Source organism: Manduca sexta, chromosome 5 (genome assembly GCF_014839805.1).
Source record: "Manduca sexta isolate Smith_Timp_Sample1 chromosome 5, JHU_Msex_v1.0, whole genome shotgun sequence".
In the NCBI taxonomy this organism is placed as follows: domain Eukaryota; kingdom Metazoa; phylum Arthropoda; class Insecta; order Lepidoptera; family Sphingidae; genus Manduca; species Manduca sexta.
In genome coordinates, this window is record NC_051119.1 from 8,470,496 (window position 1) to 8,494,011 (window position 23,516).

A 23,516-nucleotide genomic window follows, 5' to 3' on the forward strand; every position below is an offset into this window, starting at 1 on the left:
ATTCGCTTACAAAGGGCACTGATCTAATTTGCCGCACTAAGTGTCTACTTAACCCGGTTACTTATTGATTGATCCTCCAAACATGCCTCCAGAGATGTTGTCGAATCAAGTACTCATTGTTTTATTGGAAAATTATAATAAATTCGTATGATACACTGTAATTATATTACTTATCGCTAAAAAAAAGAAAAAAAAGCTTAGAAGTAATTTGTATAATAAAATTGTAAACTAAAGTTTAAAGAATCGATATATTTGGTTTTTTGAACGCTTATTAGGAATACAGTAAGCATCATCTAATAACTATTTAAGACAATTTTAAGATATTTTAAGTACTCCGCTGTTATTTAGTCAAAAACACACTTAGCCAGCGGTCCGCATTAGTACCAAAATGTTATAAATATTCAGCTTAATGTCAACTAAATCAACAAGATCACGAAATAAGCAGCAAATATGTGAACTCACCTCAACAATCCTGTCGTTGACTTGTATCTGGCCGCACAGGTCCGCCGAACTACCCTCGCTGATGCTCTTCACGAATATGCCGCTCAACTCCTCTGGAAAAAAATCAAGTTTTTAGGATCGCACCAGACCACGATAAATGAGACAGTTGCAGACAGAATTCCTGAATTTGTTTGTCCAATCCGGCTTGAGAAACTAGCTCAGGGTCTTCAGTTGATTTGAATTTCAAGGTTTTCCTGGATTTTACATCTGATTTTTCAACCAACAGCTTTAGTGAGATAACATTTGCATAATTTTGAAAATGAATTTGAAATGAAAAGAAAGAAAGAAAGAAAGAAAGATGTATTTATTGCTGGCATTAAAACACATAACAAAACAACAACAATACGAACGTCTAAATATAAATAATTGTTTATGTAAGTAATATTAATTACTTACAATAGAAAATAATAATAATAAATAAATAAACAAATACCAGCAATGGCACCTCTCATTCAGCTGAATGCTGTTGTACCAGGTAAGTGGTACTGCAGCGCTGATTTTCGATGAGAGGGCCAGGAGACGTGCGGACGCATAGTCGGCTTATATATTATACAATATTGGGATTATGCATTTATTATGTTATTTATGGCACGAGCCGAACATAACTCACAACGCTCACAACCGGGCCCGGCGGCGAGTTGCGCACAGGCTCCGGTGCGCAGCGTATATTAGTCTTAAATTCGATTGCTTAAATTCACTGTCCAAGTAGAAAACGAAACTAAAACAAAATATATATACCTAAGTAATGGTCATTGTACAATAATAAATTGTGTAACTATTAACTGTGGGGGTACAATACACGTTGAAATAATGCCACACGCCACTCATTAACAAAGTACCACTATGCAGCAATGGGATTAGTCATGGCGGCCACTATCACTGATCGTGAAACAACATCCACCTCGCCGCCCGGACGAATACGTGAAGGTAGGTAATTAACAATATAGCTGTATATTAATTATACAACTTTAGCAAATATTGTTTATAAAGATGTTTAAATGTATTTACATTATTTTTAGACCGACATGGAGGAGGAATGTTGTTCCAACAGTGCGTGGCGGCATACCTAAAGGATCCCCGAAAGGCAGTGGTCCTGTGATGTGGAGTCATCATTGGATTAGTTATAGTTCGCGTGCCAAATCTGAAATGGTCTTGTCTCCAACATAGTTTGTTATAAAGGTATTTTGGCTTTTTGTCTTTACTATACCAAAAGTAAACTGGCCAGGTGTAATTCTCGCCTTGCTGCCATGTTTAGTATGTTGCCTTCATTTAAAAACGGCGTAACATGGCTACGACTGGGAATACTGAAACAGAACCTAGCGCACGCGTTTTGCACACGCTGTATTAGTTTAACGGTCCGCGATAACAAGCAAGGCCCGTACACTGTATCACAGTAATTCAAACGTGATAGAATTAAACTATCTACAAGCCTCCTTCTTATATCAATACTAAGATACTGTCTGAATTTATATAATATTTTGAGTCTGTAGAAACAGTTTTTTATAACATTGTTTATATGTAATTCGAAATGCAGTTCCTGATCGACAATGAGTCCCAGGTTGCGCGCAGTTTCCACCCGTTCTATATTTTTCCCCATGAGCTTTATCTGTGGGTCAGCCCGTATGACGTTGTTAATTTGTGTCCTGCTTCCCAAAACTAAAAATTTCGTTTTATCTGGATTTAAAACCAGGGTGTTACTATCGGACCAAGATACCACCGCTTGAAGTTCCTTATTGATATTATAGACGGATGACGCCAAATCGTCTAATTTGCACGACATATATAATTGAATGTCATCTGCGTACATATGAAATTTGCAGTTCGACAAACAGTGGGTAATATCCGCGCTGTATATAATATACAGCAGAGGGCCCAGAATTGATCCCTGAGGGATTCCTCTGGTCACGGTTCGCGGAGAGGATCGTAAATAAGACCCATCATTTTGCTGTATTTCGACAACTTGCGAGCGACCTGTCAAATAGCTATGAAACCATTTAATAGTATTCAACTCAAATCCGTAATAACGGAGCTTAGACATTAGTAAATTTATGTTTATAGTATCAAACGCTCGCGAGAAGTCTAGCAGTGTAAGGATGGTTGCTTCTCCGCGATCCCGTGCCTCAAGGATGTTACCCACAACATCCAGTAAGGCAGTAGCACAGCCACGACCCTGTCTAAAACCAGACTGGAGGTCCGGCAGAATATTATTTGTCTCGAGATACGTTAAGACCTGTGAATACACAACGCGTTCCAAAATTTTCGACAGGCAGGGTAGGATGCTTATAGGACGTAATTCCCTAAAAGTTAAAGGGTTATTATTTTTGAAGTGGCCTGACGATCGCAGAGCGCCATAGACTGGGAAATGTATCAGTCTTGATGGAAGTATTAATGATCGATGTTATAGCTTTCAGAGTTTGAGGTAGTGTTAGTCGAATCATGTCTCTGGTGATACCATCAATACCCTGAGCATTAGTAGAGATGTTTTTAATTATAGTAAGAACAGCATTCTCATCTACTTGCTTCAGAGAGAATGTCGCCGGGCCAAACCTGTTAAATTCATAAAAAGTTAAGTAGGATAGGGACACCTCTTGATTACCGGGGATGTCTAAAAAAGCACGATTTATCTCATCAGGGTCGCGAAGATGATCAGGAAGCTCGGCAAACATGGACGACGGATATACTTGTGATTTTAAATTTTTCCACAAAGATTTAGAATTAACTATATTTTCATTGATGTATTTAGTAAAATAGGCTTGTTTTTCACAATGTAATGATTTTACTACCTGGCGCTTCAATTGTAAATAATAATCTTTGTGGATTTGTTGGTTAGTTAATTTATATCGATTCTTAGCTTCGTCGCGTAATCTACACATTAATTTTATTGTTGGTGTTATCCAAGGCGTGGGCTGATTACGAAAGGTTTTACGTTTGATTGGAGCGTGTATGTCAAATAACTGTATAATATATGTGTTAAACAACGACAACATTTCGTCAACCTCTTGCAAACTGCAAATATAGAACCAAGGAAAGGATTCAAGATCACGTTCAAACTGATCAAATACAATGTTATGTATTTGGCGGTATACTATTAATCTACTGACAGGTTTTTCCTTTTTGAACACTAGTTGGCACGTGATAAACGAATGATTACCCAGCTCACTTATGTGATGAACAGAAAGACACCTGTATCTAGCGTCGGTACAAATAATGTCAATAAGTGAACAGCTATCATTTACAAAATGTGTTGGTGAAGACACAATCTGGACACACCCACTATAGTGTACAAAGTCCATAAGACGTTTTGCTCTACTATTCCCTATGTCTAATAAATTTACATTGAAGTCACCGAGCAGGATAACGTGGTCATAAGGCGCAAGTGCACTAATGCTCAAGGTCAGCGAGTCTAGGAACAAGTCAAGGTCCAACCAGGGTGGCCTGTAGGCTGTGCCAAATAGGAGAGTCTTTTTGTTTAAAGTGAGGCTCATCCAAAGTTGCTCGACCAAGGGATGTTCAGGATGCGGTCGGATTCGCGCATTAATGCCCGATCTTATGTAAAAACCTACTCCCCCACCTCGACCCCTACGCACCGTCGTAGGTCGCGGAATATGCCGTAGGCGGTAACCCGGAACCGTAGGCGCGCGTCCCTCCTCACCCAGTCGCAGCCATGTCTCATTGATTGCCATAATGTCGACCGAATGGTTATTCATGGCAATAAAGAATTCATCTTGACCAGTAGCAAGTGAACCAGCGTTAAACAGACCAAACTTTAAAAACTTATTACTAGTCATAATTACCACTGATCATCAATTATTGATATATACCTATATATCATGGAAGTTATTAACAAAATTGGGATATTGATAATTATATACATAAAAATACGATTCATAAACAATAAGATAGTAATAATAATTAAAAAATAATAGTAACAATAGACCACTGCATATATGCAACCGAATATAAAACCGTGTGCATAAAATGTTCGTTGTACATAATAATAGTGTGATTTCCAAATCAACATTACTTGCAAAGATGTTAATATAAAACTAATTGTGGACAGTGAATTAAACAATTTTGTATGTTGAGAAATCAACAATCCAACGTAAAATCTATTGTACATTTGATTACGAAAGTAAAATCAATAAACTTTTGACCTAAGTCAATGAGTAACAATAAATCCGCACTGCCCGAAACAAAATGAGGGGTGAAATGTATCTATAAATATCTGGCGAACGCGATATCTGGGGGCGATAACGGCGGGTTAATTCCAAGCCGGAGGACCGAACCCCGACCCCCTCCCCGCACTCCATATTGGAAAAGTTACCCGCGATAGCAGATGCCATTGTCAACTGCACGATATTAAACTTGGGTTTATATTTTCCTGTAAGCTTGTCTTGTTATTTTATTTAGATTTTAAGACAATTATGTTATGAAGGAACGTAAAAATGCTGTGTAAGGTAGGTTTGTTATTAACTTATTTATATGGGTATATCATTGATTTCCAAAGTGGTCCAGGTGGGCCCCAGGGGTCCATAGGAAACTCGACGGGAGACGAGTTGGCGTAACCAACAAATGGGGGTTCACAATTCTTAAGCGGCGGTCCACGAAAATTAATCTGGTATTGATAGTAAATAACTAAAATGTTGGCTTGACTCGCTTATCAATGTAGGCAGATAATAGTTTAAAAAAGCTCAGCGACTGGTACATGCAAAAATTTCCATATTCTGGGGAATATGGTAGAAATTAATTGCAGGGGGTCCACCAGAACCAACAAAATTTTTAAAGTGATCAATTAAAAATAAAAATGTGGGAATCTCTGACATATATCTGAGTTATTTATTATTAAGCATTACACGTGTTAACATTTTCTCTTTCAATACCATCATAATGTTTCATTCATACAATCATTATTTTAAAGTCTTCAGTTTTGAGGCCCTTTCTGCTAGTCCTCGATTGTATGCGTAGCTTAACTCAAAAAATTACATCAGATGGCCTGATTCGTAGCTGATACCGGCCACTAGTGTCACCAAAACTAATCATCAAGTCCTTGCATTTGATATATTCCAGGACATTTCGGCCATCGCAACACAAATTTTACTTATTCAAAACTTCGTTGACATGCTTCAATATAGGTTACATACTATATTCACTATCCGAATTTTAACCTAACTATACCTAACTAATAATCTTAAATACTTCTAAATATAAATGATGTTAAAAAGCAATCTGGATTAAGACCATCACGAATTCTATCCAGATCACTTCTCTTAAGAAGTTCAAAAACATTAATAAATTAGTATCCATAACCAGTATTCTCCGGTGTTAACTAAATATTGTTATTGCTATCCATTCAGAAGCGCCACAAGTCCCCGCGCACCGCCGACGATTTCATTACCAGACCGGAGCGCGGGGCTCGTCAAATCCATTAGTCGCAACATTAATTGGTCAGTTCTCGTTTCAAACAAAAAGTAGCGAACATTGCCTTAATCTAGCATCCATCTTGTTAATTAAAATGCTTTTAATATGATTTGCTGAGGGTGTTTTACGAGCTCTGTTTACAAAGTGATCACCTTGTTTTACGGTTTTCAAATTTCTTTAGACGATGCTTGGAGGAATTTGTTATTTTAAAACTTTGTCCCATCTTTACTTAATCCTTTATCAATGTTTCATTTTAACAAGTATCTTATTATATGTCATAATCATAAAAATCTAAAGCTTAATTCTTTCTTTATAGATTTAAAAAATTTACAGCACCTAGCATTTATTTAACATTGGTTATTTATGATTTCATTCAAGAGACTATTATTTTGTCAAGCTATAGTTTGTACATGTACTCTTGAATATTCTTTTTTATACTTGGGAGGCAAAATCACCCCACCACACCTGATGGTAAGTGATCATTACCTCTCGACATCCGACACAGTTATACCAGCCTGTTGGAACCGGATATACACAGTCTGATCCCGGAACGCGACACACTAACATGGGCTACTATGGTGAGTTTTAAAACTGCGCGCGTGATCGCTATCCGGGCGGATATAAAATATATCCTACCACCAACATACGTATTGGCAACTGCAAATCGCATACATTAGTTTAATTTGGCTCAATTTTCACTATCCGTCTAAGTTAAATCGATTCTTAATGGTCTTGCACCGCCCCCGCAGTGGCCGGCGGTCGTAATTTGATGTCGCCTGAGATCCGATCGTCCACCGATAAAATTAACCCCTCACGTATTCGTTACGTGCTACATATACTCAACTTAATTGAGTTTCGAATAGAGTTTAAGATAGCTTGATAGCTTTCTTTATTTTTATTTATATAACTTTATATAAATTTCAAGGAGTGGGATTTCGTAGAGAGGACGTATGTCAGGCTGCACATGATATAAACAAAGTCTACATTCTGCAAAACTCGGAAAAAGTGGGTAGAGTTGACCCGACATTTAAGAGTAATAAATTTAAGTGATGGATATTTTATTTCATTAAAACATAAACCGATCAAACTATTTTAACTGTTTAGCCAAGTATTTGTTGCAGTAAAAACAACATCCAAAACTGCAGACTCCTCGAAATAAAATAGTTATAAAAACAGACAAGTTAGGCTTAATTAAATAGAACTATCAATAATGTGCATTGTAGTGGCGAAGGGTCCATATTACCCGATTCCTGCCGGCTTCCCTTTCGTAATTTATTTTAAATCCATTTATCATTGGAACGATTTTCAAAACGCTTATATGCATATTAATACCTATATGTTGTGTCGGGTTCTCTTTCGGAAAATTTCACCCTTTGCCACTGATGCATTGAATTATTAACCATACCTACACTGCCTTATAACATAGTTTTACTCACAGAATTTATGACGGCCACACTAGGCCCTGTAAAATGATCAAAACGAATTCCTCATTCACATCGTTCGACTAGCACACAGACAACGCGACAACTTCGTGCATAAACCTATCGATTTGGGCATCTTCTGTACCATTGTTTGCGTAATGTTGACCTATTTTCAGGTATCAGAGGCATTTGTTCAGATTAATTTGCATTCCAATAATATTTTGCATATTTTTAATAGGTTTATTGGTCAACAGCTCCTCGAAGTGACGACCGCAATTAGTGAAATTAAAAGTGATAAATCTTTATTCTACCTTCCCCTATGCATGGGTATAGTTAGAAAGGGAGGGCAAGCATGATTGGTGACCAGCCTAGAAACGTCTCTGCCCATCCTAGAAAAAGCGTTACGCTTACTAGGACTTGCTTGGTACAGGCCCTTCTTAGAATTTGGCGAATTTTTTTGCTTCTCCTGCCAGACCTCGCCCTAGAGTACCTAAATCCGTTCTTGCGCCAATAACCCTATGAGTTACAGGTGTGCTATTATAGGTTTTAAGGTAAATCCATCAAAACAAGCCAAACATCATAAAGGTTTCCTTTAGCTTTGAACACAGACATATTTTTTTAAAAATAAATTGCTAAACCTACCATTAAGCGGTAAAGTAAGTACTCGTTTGAAGTCGAACCATGTTGTATTTCTGAATTATTTGATAAAACTGTTTTCACTTTATCATAATACAAAAGCATTTTAGAAATTCAATCTGCAATCTTGCTACGTTCCATCGCCTTAAAATGACCCATTTATCTGAGAGCCACATTAGAAGCAGACGCAAAGACAAATCGTTCAAGGTTGAGTAGTTCTTCTGGTGGTAAAAAAGAATCGCTATAATTTTGTCGACTTTTGAGGGCTGTTACGACCCTTATTAGTTGAAGTATAGTTATATAAAGAGACAATTCGTACTTATACATACTCCACATCTTTTAATGATTAATTTAATTGTGAGTTAAAAACAGCTTTACAGACTCAATTAGCTTCACTGCTCAATGTTATAAAAGCTTGCTACTATAAATTCGAATGACCAGACAAGTGTGCGAAGATATCTTATGAATTTACCATTAGGTTCTCAGTAATTTTGCCGCAGTTAGATTTAGCTTTGCAAGCTGCTTTTTCAATTTCCAAACAGATATGTCACTAGGGAACGGACAGGTTACTATTGCGTTTATAGTGATTAAGATTTCCGTCTACACTGCCATTCCCTTCAGCCCTATTCTTTTAAGGTCGATAATTCATATTTTTTTTACATACGTCGGTATTTATGGTGGACTAGACCTCAACAACTCGCTAAGAACATGCTATAAAATAGGTATAAAAAAGCAGTTTTTTTACAAATGCCACGGAGACACGACTTAATCCCCTAAGCAAGCAGTACAACAATATAAACCTGCGGGATGTAGGTCAGGGAAGACATTTGGCTCGCTCCGTCGTTTCGCGGATTACACTGATCGCATTGTACCGCCTTCGTGCTACTGCTTTTGACAACTAGCTGGTGTGGCAATGTCTGTCAGTTTTTGAATTTTATATATTGAAGTGATATTTGGTTATTCTGATCATAATTATCAGTGCGATAAGGGTGCCATTTATTTATTTAAGGACCTCCAGCGAAGGATACACGGCATATAATAAATACAATGTCGTAGCTTTTTTACTATTAACAATTTCACGTGCCTCTTCAATTATATGCCATCTGTCACATCATGGAACGGAACACACAAGGCGAAAAGTACCCTGGCTGCACCACTGCCTACGTCTTCAGAAATAAAGTAGTGACTTGTTTTATATTGTAATGGGCTTATGGTATATCAAAATGAAATTTAGTGTTTCAGTAATAGGCTGCTTAATATTCTATGAAAGGAAATTACGGTTCTTAATATTTAGATTAATACGATATAGATTATTAAGCAATACTTGTAACAATCCAAAAATTTTCGAATATTTATCCAAAATACGCCTCGGCAGAAAGATTATATTTTGTTAAAAATTACAAAAAATAGATATGATTCAAATGCACGATATAATGAATATAAAAATGGATGCATCTAAATACAACGATGTATAAATGTAACACGAATATAGTCATAATTCAAAGCTAACACAAAACTTTCACTGTGATATGAAAATCAAATGGCAGAGATAAGCCTTTCAGTATAGACGATCAATAAAACATACCGATTAGATATTTGAACGATGAACCAATATACAATATAACTAAAAGTACAGGCTTAATGCAATTAGAAGGATGAATTGTGATACATTTTGGTGAATCATTGATTTTTGAAAGATGGAAATATTTACAGGCCTTTTTAAAAAGGTGGTAGAAAACTTCAATCTAGAGCAAAATACGTTTTTTGAGTCAAAAACTACACGCATTTTCGATTAGGCATTGATACTAAAGATTTACTAATAATACTTAATCAGCGAGCAAAAACTATGATTCTGTTACTGAGAAACACTAGGCTACTACAAAACAGTCAATTTCTTCAGCAACCGTTACTTCCATGTAAGTGTTTTTGGCAACAGATTTACAGCGTCTGCGCGATGCCTAATATCCTAGTACGCGACACACGTCTATTACCACTTGCGGTACTCTACGCGCGCCGCATATTAAATGCAATGTCATTCGTGCCTGAATCGCGATAGCAAGATTTTTCATGAGCACAGTAAAAGGTAAGTATTCCTCTTCCGAATATAATCAGAGGGGCAGCAACCGGTCAAGTACGACAGCCGCCTAACGCCTTCGTTAGAGGAGACTCTACAACCCCCCCCCCCCCCCCCCCCCATAGAGAGTACAGCAGTAGAGCGTATTTTGACACCGAGCAATAAACCTCGGCGAGTCTCTGGGCACAATAATCAGTCCTCACCCACAAGAAATCAAAGAAAGATAGGAGGGGTTGGAGGAACGCCACTCACTCGAATGTTAAAGCTATAGTTGTAAAGTCTCACCTTGTTCACACACGTATCCAGCGACGGTGATGCCGAGTCCCAGAGCGGAGTCCTTGTTTAGAGACACTTCATAGCTGATCGTTTCGGGAGAGCCGTTGCCTCTCACCGCCATGTCCAACGGCAACCTGGGAAGGTAGACTTATGAAGGACATGGCTCAAAACAATTCTTTAGTCATTAAACGAAGAAATACGATGGTCCAGATATTGCTTTTTTTGTTTTGAGACGAGTTTGCCCTTTGCCTTTTAGTAAGTGATACGACCGCCCATAAACAGCAGAAAAACCATCCAACACCTTGAACTACTGAGTATTGTTTGGTATTTGCTAGTAAACAAGGCTTGCTCTGGTATTTTGTTTATCATCATCATCAAGGTCTTAATCGTCGCTATCTTTTATGTCTGACATGACATTATCGTCTAGTACCTACTAGTACTACTAGTAGTGTATGTGTGGTAAAAGGGACCTCCCTTCTACCACACATACACTACCGACACGTAGAATCGTGAGTGCATTGCTGAACTAAAAAACTGGGAGGGAGAAAATATAAATTAATTGCATTGATAATAAGGATTTTTATGAAACAGCAGTAAAAAGTCTCTTGCCCAGTCTCGACTGAGCTCGCAGGGGCCAATAAACTATAAAACTGCATCCATTAGAAACGGGCCGCGAGGATGCGATTCGATTCGGCGCGCATTGATTCTGCTTAATTCGACAACGATCATTAAAAACATAGATAATCGAACATGGAATGCAAGTAGAGGTTCATAGGTCAATGGAAGTGAATTACCTGATAGGCGGCGGTTCGGGCGGAGTCTGCTTGGTGATGAGCGGAGGCGGACGAGGCGACGGGGCCAGGGCGCCGCGAGGCACTACCGCTACTATGGACGCTACCGGCTGCACACACAATACCACTAACCAAACATGATAGATTACAGGGGCATTGGGGTTAATATGAATGATAACACGGATAAATGATACCAAGATACAATCACGCATGTATTCCTGAAGGGGTATAATGTTTACAGTTCACTAAGTGTTGCCGTGTTAAAGGGTTATTCGACACGATATAGATAAATCGATAAACATTACAGGTATCTGTCCTGATAATATAACCCAAAGGTGACAACCCTAACAACTACCACAAATTGGCATTTTTTTTTAATATGTACACAATCCTTACCCTATGATGTAACCTTTCCTCTATGATAGTGGGCGGCGGTGATGGCGGCGTGGTGTCCTCGCACAAGGCTCCGAACCCATCGTGTCCTGCCTCCGACAACCGTCTCTCCAGCTCTATAGGGTCAGCCAACAACCGAGACGGCACGATCGGCGCTTGCGAAGCCCCTAGCGACTGCGGATAATATTCAATGAGGACATTCCTTTGAACTATTTTCTTTACCCATTTAAGGCCATGATCGTTTTACAATTGAGGGTGGTTATGGGTATAAAAAAATATTAATACGTACTATATTCTATAGACATGAACTTGCATATTATAATAGTCTAAGAGCCCGTGAACCCCAGACCTTCGTTATTTTATAAAAGCTGAAAGTTTGTCAGCGCATGCTCCCAACACAGGTAACAACGATGGGCCATTATGAAGTTTGGGCTACAGTGGCTGTGTGTACCGTGTACCTGCCAAAGCAGGTATTTGTTCAAAATGTGATCAAAGATGGCAACCAAAACGTCACTGTTATAACCTATTTATTCACTTGAACCACAAATAATTTCACTTATTTGACTAATATTTGTTATTCAAACCCAGGTTTACACTTAGACTCAAGTTCTTATATCATGAGCGCCACTCCGTACACAACCACAAGCTGTTAATATTGACCATACTAAAATCAGTTTGAATGGATTGCAGTTCAATTCAGTTGAACACGGTGAATGTTCGGAACGCCAAATCTAGTACGTAGTACATACGTATATATATTATATCGATGACAATAAATTATTTTTTCACTGTTACTTTATCTTGTATGCCTATCGTACACATTACATAGACTATATGTCGGATTTATACGCCAAAAACCTCATGTTAAACTCCATCAGCTCTCTAAAAAAACTAGGCCGTTGAACCGAACACAAAATAACCTACTCGCGCGTTAACAGATCTGAACTAAAATGTAACAGAAAACAAAATAATAAAACTCGTAAGAAACATTAGAAATACTTTTTTACCAAACCCCACGGCATTAACTCGCAAACAAGAAAAAGAAACGTAATAACAGATTATTAACGACACATTTAACACGAATGCAATGGTGTTTACATCAACCTACATAACGTTTTACGATTATCATGAAATACTCCGAGTAAATTTCCGCTTGTAATTCTACTCGCCCGCGGGCTTGTTAGCGCTCAAGGATTAATTGTGTACGAGCTGACAGTTAACAACTCCTTCGAATGTCAACTTGACTCGATTAGTCTTGCAGAGGTTCTATGTGCTGTCAGGAATATTCTGATGAGACAGGCTGTAGAGATTCGCCTAATTGGAAATATTTCTTATGGCGACCGCTGCACAAAACTGAATGATCTGATAATGTTGACCAAGATAAGTTTGGGCAATTTGACAGTCGACAATGTTATACGGGCCTATCCTACAATTTTGTGTTGTCTTTTACATTTCTCGTGGTAAAACTGCGTTTAAGTAATTTCTGCTTAGCTAGGATGGCGCCACTGTATCAACGAAAACCGCCCTGTATGTGTTCTCTATGTTGTCCAACAACTTGACTGGAATTGCGGAGGTAGGTGATCGATATACCAGGCGAAAGCATTCGCAACGCTGCCAACATTAATTATCACATTGCTATGATCTGACTACGTAGAGTATAAAAAGAAGATTGTTAGAATCGTGATCCTGTTTCGAAAGCCTAATAATGAAACTGCTTAAATTTCCGAAAGTTGTTCGCGTTCCTACAGCAATGTAAGTATATTATGTTCTTGAGCAACAGGCAGTCATTATCTACTAACACAAGAGCACGTTCACCACTAAAAAAATCTGGACAAGTACTTTGCGTACCGAAGGCTCAGAAAAAAACTTGTAGGTAAGGTATCTAAGTGTGTATGTAAGTTCTAACATGACAAACATAACTTTGCTGTTCGATCGGTTATTGCACCATAATAATGGCCACAAATTTTTAATAGTAAAGTCACTTTTAAAAACATATTTTAGGTTTTCACGTGTTTTGCTTTACATGCGCCAACGTTATTTTAGGTCATTGGAAAGTACCCTATAGATTTTGATTCCTTTATGAAATATAAAAATATGGGACATAAACGGTCATACCTTTTGATCACGTTGAATTACAAGTTTAATTTTTTCCCAGCTAACAGATAGCCTAGTACCGAATATTTCATACAAATTTCAAAAGGATATTAATAGCTTCGTCTCACGATAAAATTCACTAAAGAACCAAATGCAGCGACATTTCAGAATTTGGCCACGAACCAAGTATGCTATTGATATAATAGAATTGCGTTTTGTTCAATAATATCGGAGAGGCGGAAACTATTTCCTGTCGAGCTTTGCAGCTGACTTTAACAAACACGGTAACAGTATTACTCATATCTCTAATTAAATAGTAATATTTGTAATGTGAGAAGCAATAGACGAAATAGAAGAAATAAGTTCTCGGGTTCGATACCTGGGTCGGACAAAGTATTGAGTTTTTCTACTCAGTATCTGCCCGGAGTCTAGAATTTCTGCTCGATAAGCTTGCTCCTTATCACATAATGGGAGGGAATACACACGGCAGTAAATGGGTTTACCTTTTGTACCTCTGCCTATCCCTGCGGAGTTTAAAAGCCTACATAAATTGTATTGTAAATCTTCAGATTAGATAGATAACATTTCGATTATTTACCATGGATTGGTTATTATCAATAATGGATTGGTTATCTATACTTATAATCTATCTTCTTCTATACTTATAATAAATCTGTAGAGAGGTCAATTCTGTACATTAAATATATTTCCAAAATAATAACTATCAGGGGGTGATTAGAGATCGATACTGATGCCAAAAATGCAATTAGTAAAATTGTTGTCTGTCTGTCTGTCTGGCTGTCTGTATAACCGTTATAGAAACAAAAACTACTCGACGGATTTTAACGAAACTTGGTACAATTATTTGTCATACTCCTGTGCTGGTTATAGTATACTTTTCATCACGCTACAATTAATAGGAGCAGAGCAGTGAAGGGAAATGTTGGGAAAACGGGAGAAGTTACTCAATTTTTTAAGCTTCCGTCGCTTGTGCAACCTTAATGGTTAAAGCTACACAGAAATCATGTATGACGGAAATGTTCTCCTTAAAATTATGTAAAAATATCCCACGACAGCATATGTCTATCTTTTATGGTTGACTCACAATAACACGTGTAACTCCCGATAGCTTAGCAGTTCGAAGCTTTCTCATTATATTTGTCTACTCTTACGTTTATAACACTCTCAGTCATCCCTAATTAAAAAGTTAACATTATTAAATATTCCATAAAAAAGAATCATAGAAATCGGTATAGAAACACCAAAGTTATACATGAAATACGCTAATAATAAGCCATCACGCGTGAATGCTGAATCATTCTATAAGCTTCCTTCTATTTCACCAGGATCCCATCATCAGACCCTGACAGGACAATCGGACCACCTGCATACCACCATACTTAAAAAAACGTCCCGACAAATTGAGCACCTCCTCCATTTTTGAAGTCCGAAATTCACGCGGGCGTAGCTGCGAGCGGAAGCTAGTTATCAATAATTTTACAATGAAGGTAAACATCTATTACAATATGTATCTGAAAATTCGTAAAAACCAGACCACGATTCCTTACTAGGCGACGGATCGTAGCGACTGGTAACAGATTTCGAAACGCAGAAGGAGTCACGATCCTCCATTATGGGGCAACGATTAAGAAGAAGATAACGATTTGACCAAAATATAGTCAAACATGGATACAGTCCATTCCTATCAAATATTAACGGCATGAAGTCGCAGAGGAATTCATAAACCAGGGAAAACATACATGTAGTAATTGGAGTTGAAATCGAGCAAAGGTTGAGGAAACTTTCTTTCAGCCCGTGTCCAATTAATGCTGCGGTATGTAGGTCGGCCGAGAGGGCTGGAGGACGGCCGTAATCGCCGGGTCACGCGTCGAGTACGTAAACGGCAGTGGATATCTTCCTTAAACTTTATTAAGGGAATATACATTGTACCTACTAATATTATAAAATCTAAAGTTGTTTATTCGGCTAAAACCATTTAAGTGTAAAATAAATGAATGAAGAAAGCATACAATAGTATTTTCAAGATCGCGGGCATGAACTAATAGTATATTAACATTTGTAACTAACAACACTACTTACATGAGTAAACCTTATTAAAGCAAGACGCACTACTCCGTCTTTGTGGGCGAATCCGTCTTTTCCTAATTAATCGCGTTATAATCGATGGACATATGGAAGGTTTATGTAAATAGGCGGTTTTTTTAATCTTTTACCTGGATGCATATCAAAGCTGTCCTTCGACTAGAACGCTCGTAATTGCAAAAATACGGATATGCATCAGTAGAACGACTAAGGGCCCTTGACTAGACCTAAATAACTCCTGCTATAGGAACAATAACTAGGCAATAAGTGTCATGTATTTATACGCCTAAATGTACCGTAATATTTAGCAAGCAAATATGCGTCCAATAACGGAGGACAAAGGCCGGCAAAGTGTTGAAATCCCGTATCCGAAGCAGGCTGCAATAATGCCGATAAATATTCTCCTAGACGAGGATCGCAGTCACGAATATTTGCAGATAACTGGGCAAAAGAGCATCTGATATTTTAGACTTGACTAAATGGGAATGACTACATGAAAAAACAGACTTTTTGGAATGAATGACATTCTGTGTTCAACCGGGGTAAGAATTTCGATGGTCATCTTCTGTTGGTTATTTGATATTATATTTGGACCCTAGTTCAACCTACTACCCAAACAATTGTAGTACGTTGATTTTTGTTTATGTCGATTGTGGTTGTGCCTATACGTATAATTGCCGTGGCAAAATAAAAATAAATAAAACATATTATTATCTCTATTCAAAATTAAATTTAATTTAATTTTTCTAATGAAGCTATTGATAAACAATCACGACATTTTAAGATACAAGACTTAAAGTATCTATACCGATGGTAGACTTTAATTTCCATGACCTCCCGTTCTAGTCCGTGGATCAATCGTATCGAGAGACGATTAGCTCATTACCATGCGCTATAGCACATGTCGAGTTACCTGCATAGGCAACGCGTTGGAAGCCGCTGGTCTCGCGACCAACAGTCGCACGCATGCGCCGCACTGCCGCAACACCGCCGCCGCCTGTCGCGCGCACATCCCCACAACCGATACCGCGCCGATGCGCAGCAACATGTCGCCGCTGCGCAGGCGCCCATCCTGTACACAAACATGGAAAGCCCTCAATAATAGGTACGCTGTAAAGCTTTCGGCTCCGCGTAAACAGGGTATGCAGATCCCGCTTAGATACCATATTGACAAGGCAAGGAACGGCCATAAAGTAATCAGTTAATCAATAAGACATGTAGTCGCATTTGCATCCCATCGAAATATAACGTCGCATTTCAGCATGTAGATAAATGGGAGGCCCAATGTAGATTCAATAACTTCAAGTTATAAAAAATAATATAAGATTTGTGTTTTTTTCTGTTGAATATTATGCCAATAATAAACTTTTATTCTATTGAGCCAGTGACAAATGCATATATGACATGAATGGGCCGGCTTTTGCTGGCCTATGCTACAAATAAAATATATTCCAACCGCATCAACTAACGTAGAAGAACTAAACCAAATATATTAAACAGTTTAGTTATGAAATGAAATGAACTGATTTATTTGAAACTGTAAAATGTTATACATTATTTAGATTCCGTCAATATTAACTCTACCACCAGTTCGGAAAGCAGTTCGAACTTAGAATAGACTAAACAAACTGATTTACGAACATGGAGAAGAGAAGTTTTAATTAATTCAATGGGCCAGCCCAACCGCCGTCACTGAATAGAGGTAAGGTAAAAGATTTGTCCTTGATTTGTGGGTGCAACATTCCTTTTCCTTCGTCTTTGGTGGATAACATTATTTTTACCGAACTCCGGTTGTTCGTGGACTATGGTGATCACTCGCTCATTTTACGGCTATAAAAAAAATAAATGCAATTTTTCCAGTAGTCAAAACCAAATTCTGGACCGATTTTTACCTTAATAAAGTCCCCACCACCGCCAGTAACCCTGGCCGTGACATGCCAGTAACTAACAATAACCCTACGTAACACAAATCAATGTCAATGCAACCTAATGGCCGGCCCGTGTATCGAGCCGAGCCCTTAGTTTTACGAGCCACGTGCTCGTATGTTACAATCAGTGTCTACTAGGCACATTCAGGATTTTGTATTCGTACAGGCACGCTATTTCTTCAGATTTAGACCTTAAGTCTTTGATTAGAAGGTTCTTAATTTATTACGTTTTTTTTATTATCAATTTGGCAATGTATAATGGTGGTAAATACATTCAGGTTACTTACTGTTGAGGCGACACTGTGAGAAAACATACTCGCTAGTTATACATTGTACCGTTAAAAAAACCGAATGTGATTTAAAATCTATCTCACACCCAACTGCTTTTATTGTACACGACGTAACCTGTTATTTTGCCGGGCGAGTACTGCGCAGCAATTTTATACGCGATATGATACACAATTCATTTCTCCAGCTGACATAACACGTAAACATTCTACTTTTTGTACTTTCTACATTAACACTAAACCTGTTTATTATTATGGTTATTTGTTGCCAAGTACCTACTGAGCTTGCAATCGATTCATCTATCTACCTATCTAATATCATAGGCTCATACAAAATTTTAAAGTTATTTGAATAATAATCATACTAATATTACAAATGCGAAATTTTATGAGGATGGATGTATGTATGTTTGTTCCTCTTTTACGAAAAAACTGCTAATCGGATTCGGGTGTAATTTTACAGCCATATTGGTTATACATCAGAATAACACATAGGCTACAATTTATAATGTTTTGTGTCATTTGATCATAATATAACGATACATACCAAGTAAGTCGGAAAAAAAAATATCTCGATAAACTCCTTCGTGCGGGCGCGAGCAAAAGCTAGTCATACTACATACATAAAAATTTTACCACGAAGATCTACACACACTATTTTCTAAATATTTACAATTAAATAATTCCTCTTCATTATAAAAGAAAGTCATTATGGACGCGGCCTTGGCTTTCTCATAATCCTGACCTGACGAATATCATCAACATAATTTTGTCCGATCAAACCCAATCTAAATCCAGAGGTGTTTTCAAACATTAACGCAAACCATATTTTAGTATTTGTTTACAGGCACTGCGCGTTAGCTATTATCAAATCCGTCATCGATCCGTTTGAACACCCACACAATTAGAAATTATTTGATGAATGAAACGTAAACCGATGACTGCAACTACTCGAATAATCGCACGAGTCAAATCGCGTTAATCACTACACAATCGTGCATCTATTTCTGTTTAATGTTTGGTTTTTTCCTTGGTTATGATTTATATGATTGTGGAACTTAAACATCCGAGTTTTATATATTTAACGATTGCTATCAAGCGATTTATTGTTTTAGAATGGTTTTTTATTCGATAGAATGACGAGGAATATATTTAGTAGAGTTAATGTGTTTTTGCAGGTGCAAGATATGATTTTTGTGTTCAATTGTCATATATTACTTAAAAAAAAAATCATTATTCCTCTGCGATGGGGTAAAGTAATAATTTTACATGATTGACGATATTTTACTAAGTAATTTTATAAATCCATATTGAAACGCGTATGTTTGTGGTAAAGTACTGCGAATTATTGCAATTTGAGAGCCCAAACTGTTGAAACGTTATTTCATTTTCAAGTAGAGGCAATCACGTAACTCTAAAACCTATATCTTGATAAAAACTCTTACGTAACTATAAAATACCTATTGTAATCGTTTAGATTCACTTTTTTATTAACAATACAAGTCATAATATCCAATAATATAACCAAATCATATAACCATATAACCAAAATCAAACATTTCAATAAAGATCCTAGCTTAACTCGTATTATAACAGTTTCGTAGATCCATTAAACGCGCATTACATATCCGCCGACACCGCAAGCGCGGTCGAAGCGCCTTAACTAGGAATTAAATCTACACGGTTATTGGAAACTTGCATATTATGATATTTAGCAATGGAGCAGAGTTTCTATCAAATAGTATATGTAGATTAAATACTGAGCTTGTAGCCAATTGTGTTTTTACTTACTGTTCGTAACTCCGTCTGTTTGAGTCTTTTCAGACGTATAAAGTAACCTTTGTTATTCAGAAAAATTGGTGAAACTGTATTCTAATTTATCCAGGAGGATAACAATGTGCGTGTGTGTGTGTGTATTTCGTAACAGCTGCCAGACTACAAAACACTGTTTAGCGCTCATTCTGCGTAGATCGCACCGTCAAAAGATAAAACAATTTTGTAAAATGTAAGGTATTGTAACTTTGACTTTTCGGATGCCCAACACTTCAGTCCCACCTGTAACCATGAAAGCTGCAGTCTTTGAAACGTCGGGAGAAAATTATAATGTAAAAAACCGAGATAAAATTCGTAAAATAGTTATATTTTAATGTCTAACATTCGTGTAAACATATAAATCATGGTACTGTTAATATTAAAACTTGAAAATCAAATAACACGAAAATTTCCGTATACGTCTCGATTTTCCATTTGGCTTCCCGCATTAAATTCGCGCGACGAAATGTTCCAACAGAAACTTCTACTCTGCCACACTAGTTCACGCCCGTATTTTGCATATGCATAGGTTTGTAGTCTACTGCGTTTTAAACGATTTTAAAGTCTCGCCAGTCTGTATGTCTAAATTGGAAACAAAAATTCACAATGGTAATGTTGTGGATGCTATGTCTAAAAGAAAATCGATTCTTGTAAAAACTTAAATTAGCGATATGAGTACCTATAAAGTCTAAATGCATACAAATATACGGTCTCAATAACTTACTAACATGTTATCTCAACTCAAAAGTAAGATTTACGCTTACTGTTACTGCTTTTCTTATATCTTGTGACTTTAGTGCACCAGCCGAAGCGTTTTATTTTTGCACTGAGTACCAGTAATATTATGTTTTAAAAAAAGTTATTGAGTTCTCTTTATGTTTTCAACTATAATTCTTTGCCATATTATTACATTACATTTTACGTTAAATCAATTTTTATAACATATTGTAACAAATATTATAACAATGATTAATAGCTCCAAGTTCGTCTCGGTCAAAAATATTGAGACCGGCTATAAGTGAAGCGATTTTTCACATAAAATTGTTGGTAGTATGATATCTCTATCCGCCGGGATAGGGACCACAATACAAAATCAATTAAACCCACCATAGCAAGTCAAAGTGTGAAACCCACCGTAGTGAGCGACGTAAAAGTATCGCGTTCCGGTTTCAACAGGCTAGCATACTTATATCAACTGGCGAGGGATAAGCATCTCTTGGCACTATATTCTATGTGGACTCTACTTCGCTTACCATACGATGCAATAGGGCCAATTTGAGGTGACATATAAAAAAATGCAAAGGCTTATATCGACGGGCGACATTCAACTCTCGTCAGTCGATACTCTACCCGGAGTCTACTCCGCTTACCATGAGATGCAATAGGGCCAATTTGAGGTGACAAATAAAAAAATGCAAAGGCTTATATCGACGGGCGACATTCAACTCTCGTCAGTCGATACTCTACCCGGAGTCTACTCCGCTTACCATGAGATGCAATAGGGCCAATTTGAGGTGACAAATAAAAAAATGCAAAGGCTTATATCGACGGCGACATTCAACTCTCGTCAGTCGATACTCTACCCGAGTCTACTCCGCTTACCATGAGATGCAATAGGGCCAATTTGAGGTGACAAATAAAAAAATGCAAAGGCTTATATCGACGGGCGACATTCAACTCTCGTCAGTCGATACTCTACCCGGAGTCTACTCCGCTTACCATGAGATGCAATAGGGCCAATTTGAGGTGACAAATAAAAAAATGCAAAGGCTTATATCGACGGGCGACATTCAACTCTCGTCAGTCGATACTCTACCCGGAGTCTACTCCGCTTACCATGAGATGCAATAGGGCCAATTTGAGGTGACATATAAAAAAATGCAGAGGAATTAAGACTCACTCTGTCGGCGACGCCCCCGGGCAGCACGCTCTTCACGACGACGCCGGAGGAGCGGCCGCCGACTATGCCGAACGCCAGCCCCGACCCGTCGTTCACCAGCTCCACCACCTCCACCTGCGCCCACTCGCCGAATACCTGCTACAATATACACAAACACACACATTAACCAGTTTGTTACTCACTTATAAATAAATAAAATATGATATTTTATTTATCACGTAGGCGAACATAGTTGCACTTATGATACGTCAAAATAATGTATAATTTATCGTAAAAAGGGAAATAAAGGATAACGCGTCGCGATCATCGCCGGCGAGGACATGAGCCCTAACCTAGCTAACCTACCAGCCTTTCACTAACTACCTCAGTGATGACTACCCGAAAAAGAAAGGCAGAAAGAAACTCCAGGCTTGTATCTTAGGTACAACTTTGTTCGCCTACGTGATAAATAAATAATTTTTATTTTTATTAAATATGTATCCTATATCTTACAGATTAAATACCAAGTTAGCAACCAACGTAAATGCCTTCAATTTGCGCGGAATCAAATTTGGTTTGTATGCGCGGCAATTCGGCTCGACACGTCGCGCTACGTTCCTAATGCATGTAGTTTTATATAAATGTATAAGCAGGCGAATCAATGCGATTTTATTCTTTTAGATTTTGCGCGTCTAGTCAACACTGGCATTATTGTAAACAACTCTTAGAGAGGTTTATTCTGGCGATTCCCATCTCAGTAAGGTGGTCGAGCATAATTTTACTTGTTGGTACATTATTTCTAATACAGTGAAATCTGTTTTCCGTGACAGGATAAAAAACAGATTCTTTTAAAAGTAAAGCTCTCTACACACCAAACGGTGTCGTTAAGGCTTGCTAAGTCCACGAGTTAGCTGAATAAACATTTGCATCACTTTTATCCAGGTCGGAAAACTTATAAGCTGCAAGCGTCCGCGGTTCCGAGCGCGCAACAATAATTTCGCCTTTTAAGTCGACGAGTTAGCCCAATAATGCACCACTTTATTGCAGGTCGGAAAACTTGTCAGCTGCATGCGTCCGCGGCTCGGAGTGATCAACAGTAATTTGACCTTTCGACTTACATGTCGGCGCGTAGCATGCGCAGTTCTTATAATACTAGTAAAATCAGCACCAATTTTTAAGGCTGGGTCGGAGGCTTTAGTGTGTAGAAAGGTTTAGAATTACAAATCAACTCATTATTAATATGACCTTCCGCCTTACATGTCGGCGTGTAGCATGCGCAGTTCTTATAATACTAGTAAAATCAGCACCAATTTTTAAGGCTGGGTCGGAGGCTTTAGTGTGTAGAAAGGTTTAGAATTACAAATCAACTCATTATTAATATGACCTTCCGCCTTACATGTCGGCGCGTAGCATGCGCAGTTCTTATAATACTAGTAAAATCAGCACCAATTTTTAAGGCTGGGTCGGAGGCTTTAGTGTGTAGAAAGGTTTAGAATTACAAATCAACTCATTATTAATATGACCTTCCGCCTTACATGTCGGCGCGTAGCATGCGCAGTTCTTATAATACTAGTAAAATCAGCACCAATTTTTAAGGCTGGGTCGGAGGCTTTAGTGTGTAGAAAGGTTTAGAATTACAAATCAACTCATTATTAATATGACCTTCCGCCTTACATGTCGGCGTGTAGCATGCGCAGTTCTTATAATACTAGTAAAATCAGCACCAATTTTTAAGGCTGGGTCGGAGGCTTTAGTGTGTAGAAAGGTTTAGAATTACAAATCAACTCATTATTAATATGACCTTCCGCCTTACATGTCGGCGTGTAGCATGCGCAGTTCTTATAATACTAGTAAAATCAGCACCAATTTTTAAGGCTGGGTCGGAGGCTTTAGTGTGTAGAAA

General features: G+C 37.8%; 1 protein-coding gene and 1 long non-coding RNA gene across 2 annotated transcripts in view; one reads left to right on the forward strand and one right to left on the reverse strand.

The window, feature by feature from the left end:
- Positions 1-23,516, reverse strand: part of LOC115455911 — a 152,644-nt gene that overhangs the window by 112,004 nt on the left and 17,124 nt on the right. The window contains exons 3-8 of the mRNA XM_037443763.1: positions 21,635-21,772; positions 16,621-16,779; positions 11,514-11,684; positions 11,121-11,227; positions 10,336-10,460; positions 463-554 (exon numbers count right to left, since the gene is read on the reverse strand). Of these exons, the coding sequence (XP_037299660.1) occupies positions 463-554; positions 10,336-10,460; positions 11,121-11,227; positions 11,514-11,684; positions 16,621-16,779; positions 21,635-21,772 (792 nt within the window). The remainder of the gene's footprint in view (positions 1-462; positions 555-10,335; positions 10,461-11,120; positions 11,228-11,513; positions 11,685-16,620; positions 16,780-21,634; positions 21,773-23,516) is intronic.
- On the forward strand, positions 863-1,692 carry LOC115455906. The gene is made up of 2 exons (XR_005113159.1): positions 863-1,428; positions 1,521-1,692. It is a non-coding gene; the product is annotated as an uncharacterized LOC115455906 (long non-coding RNA).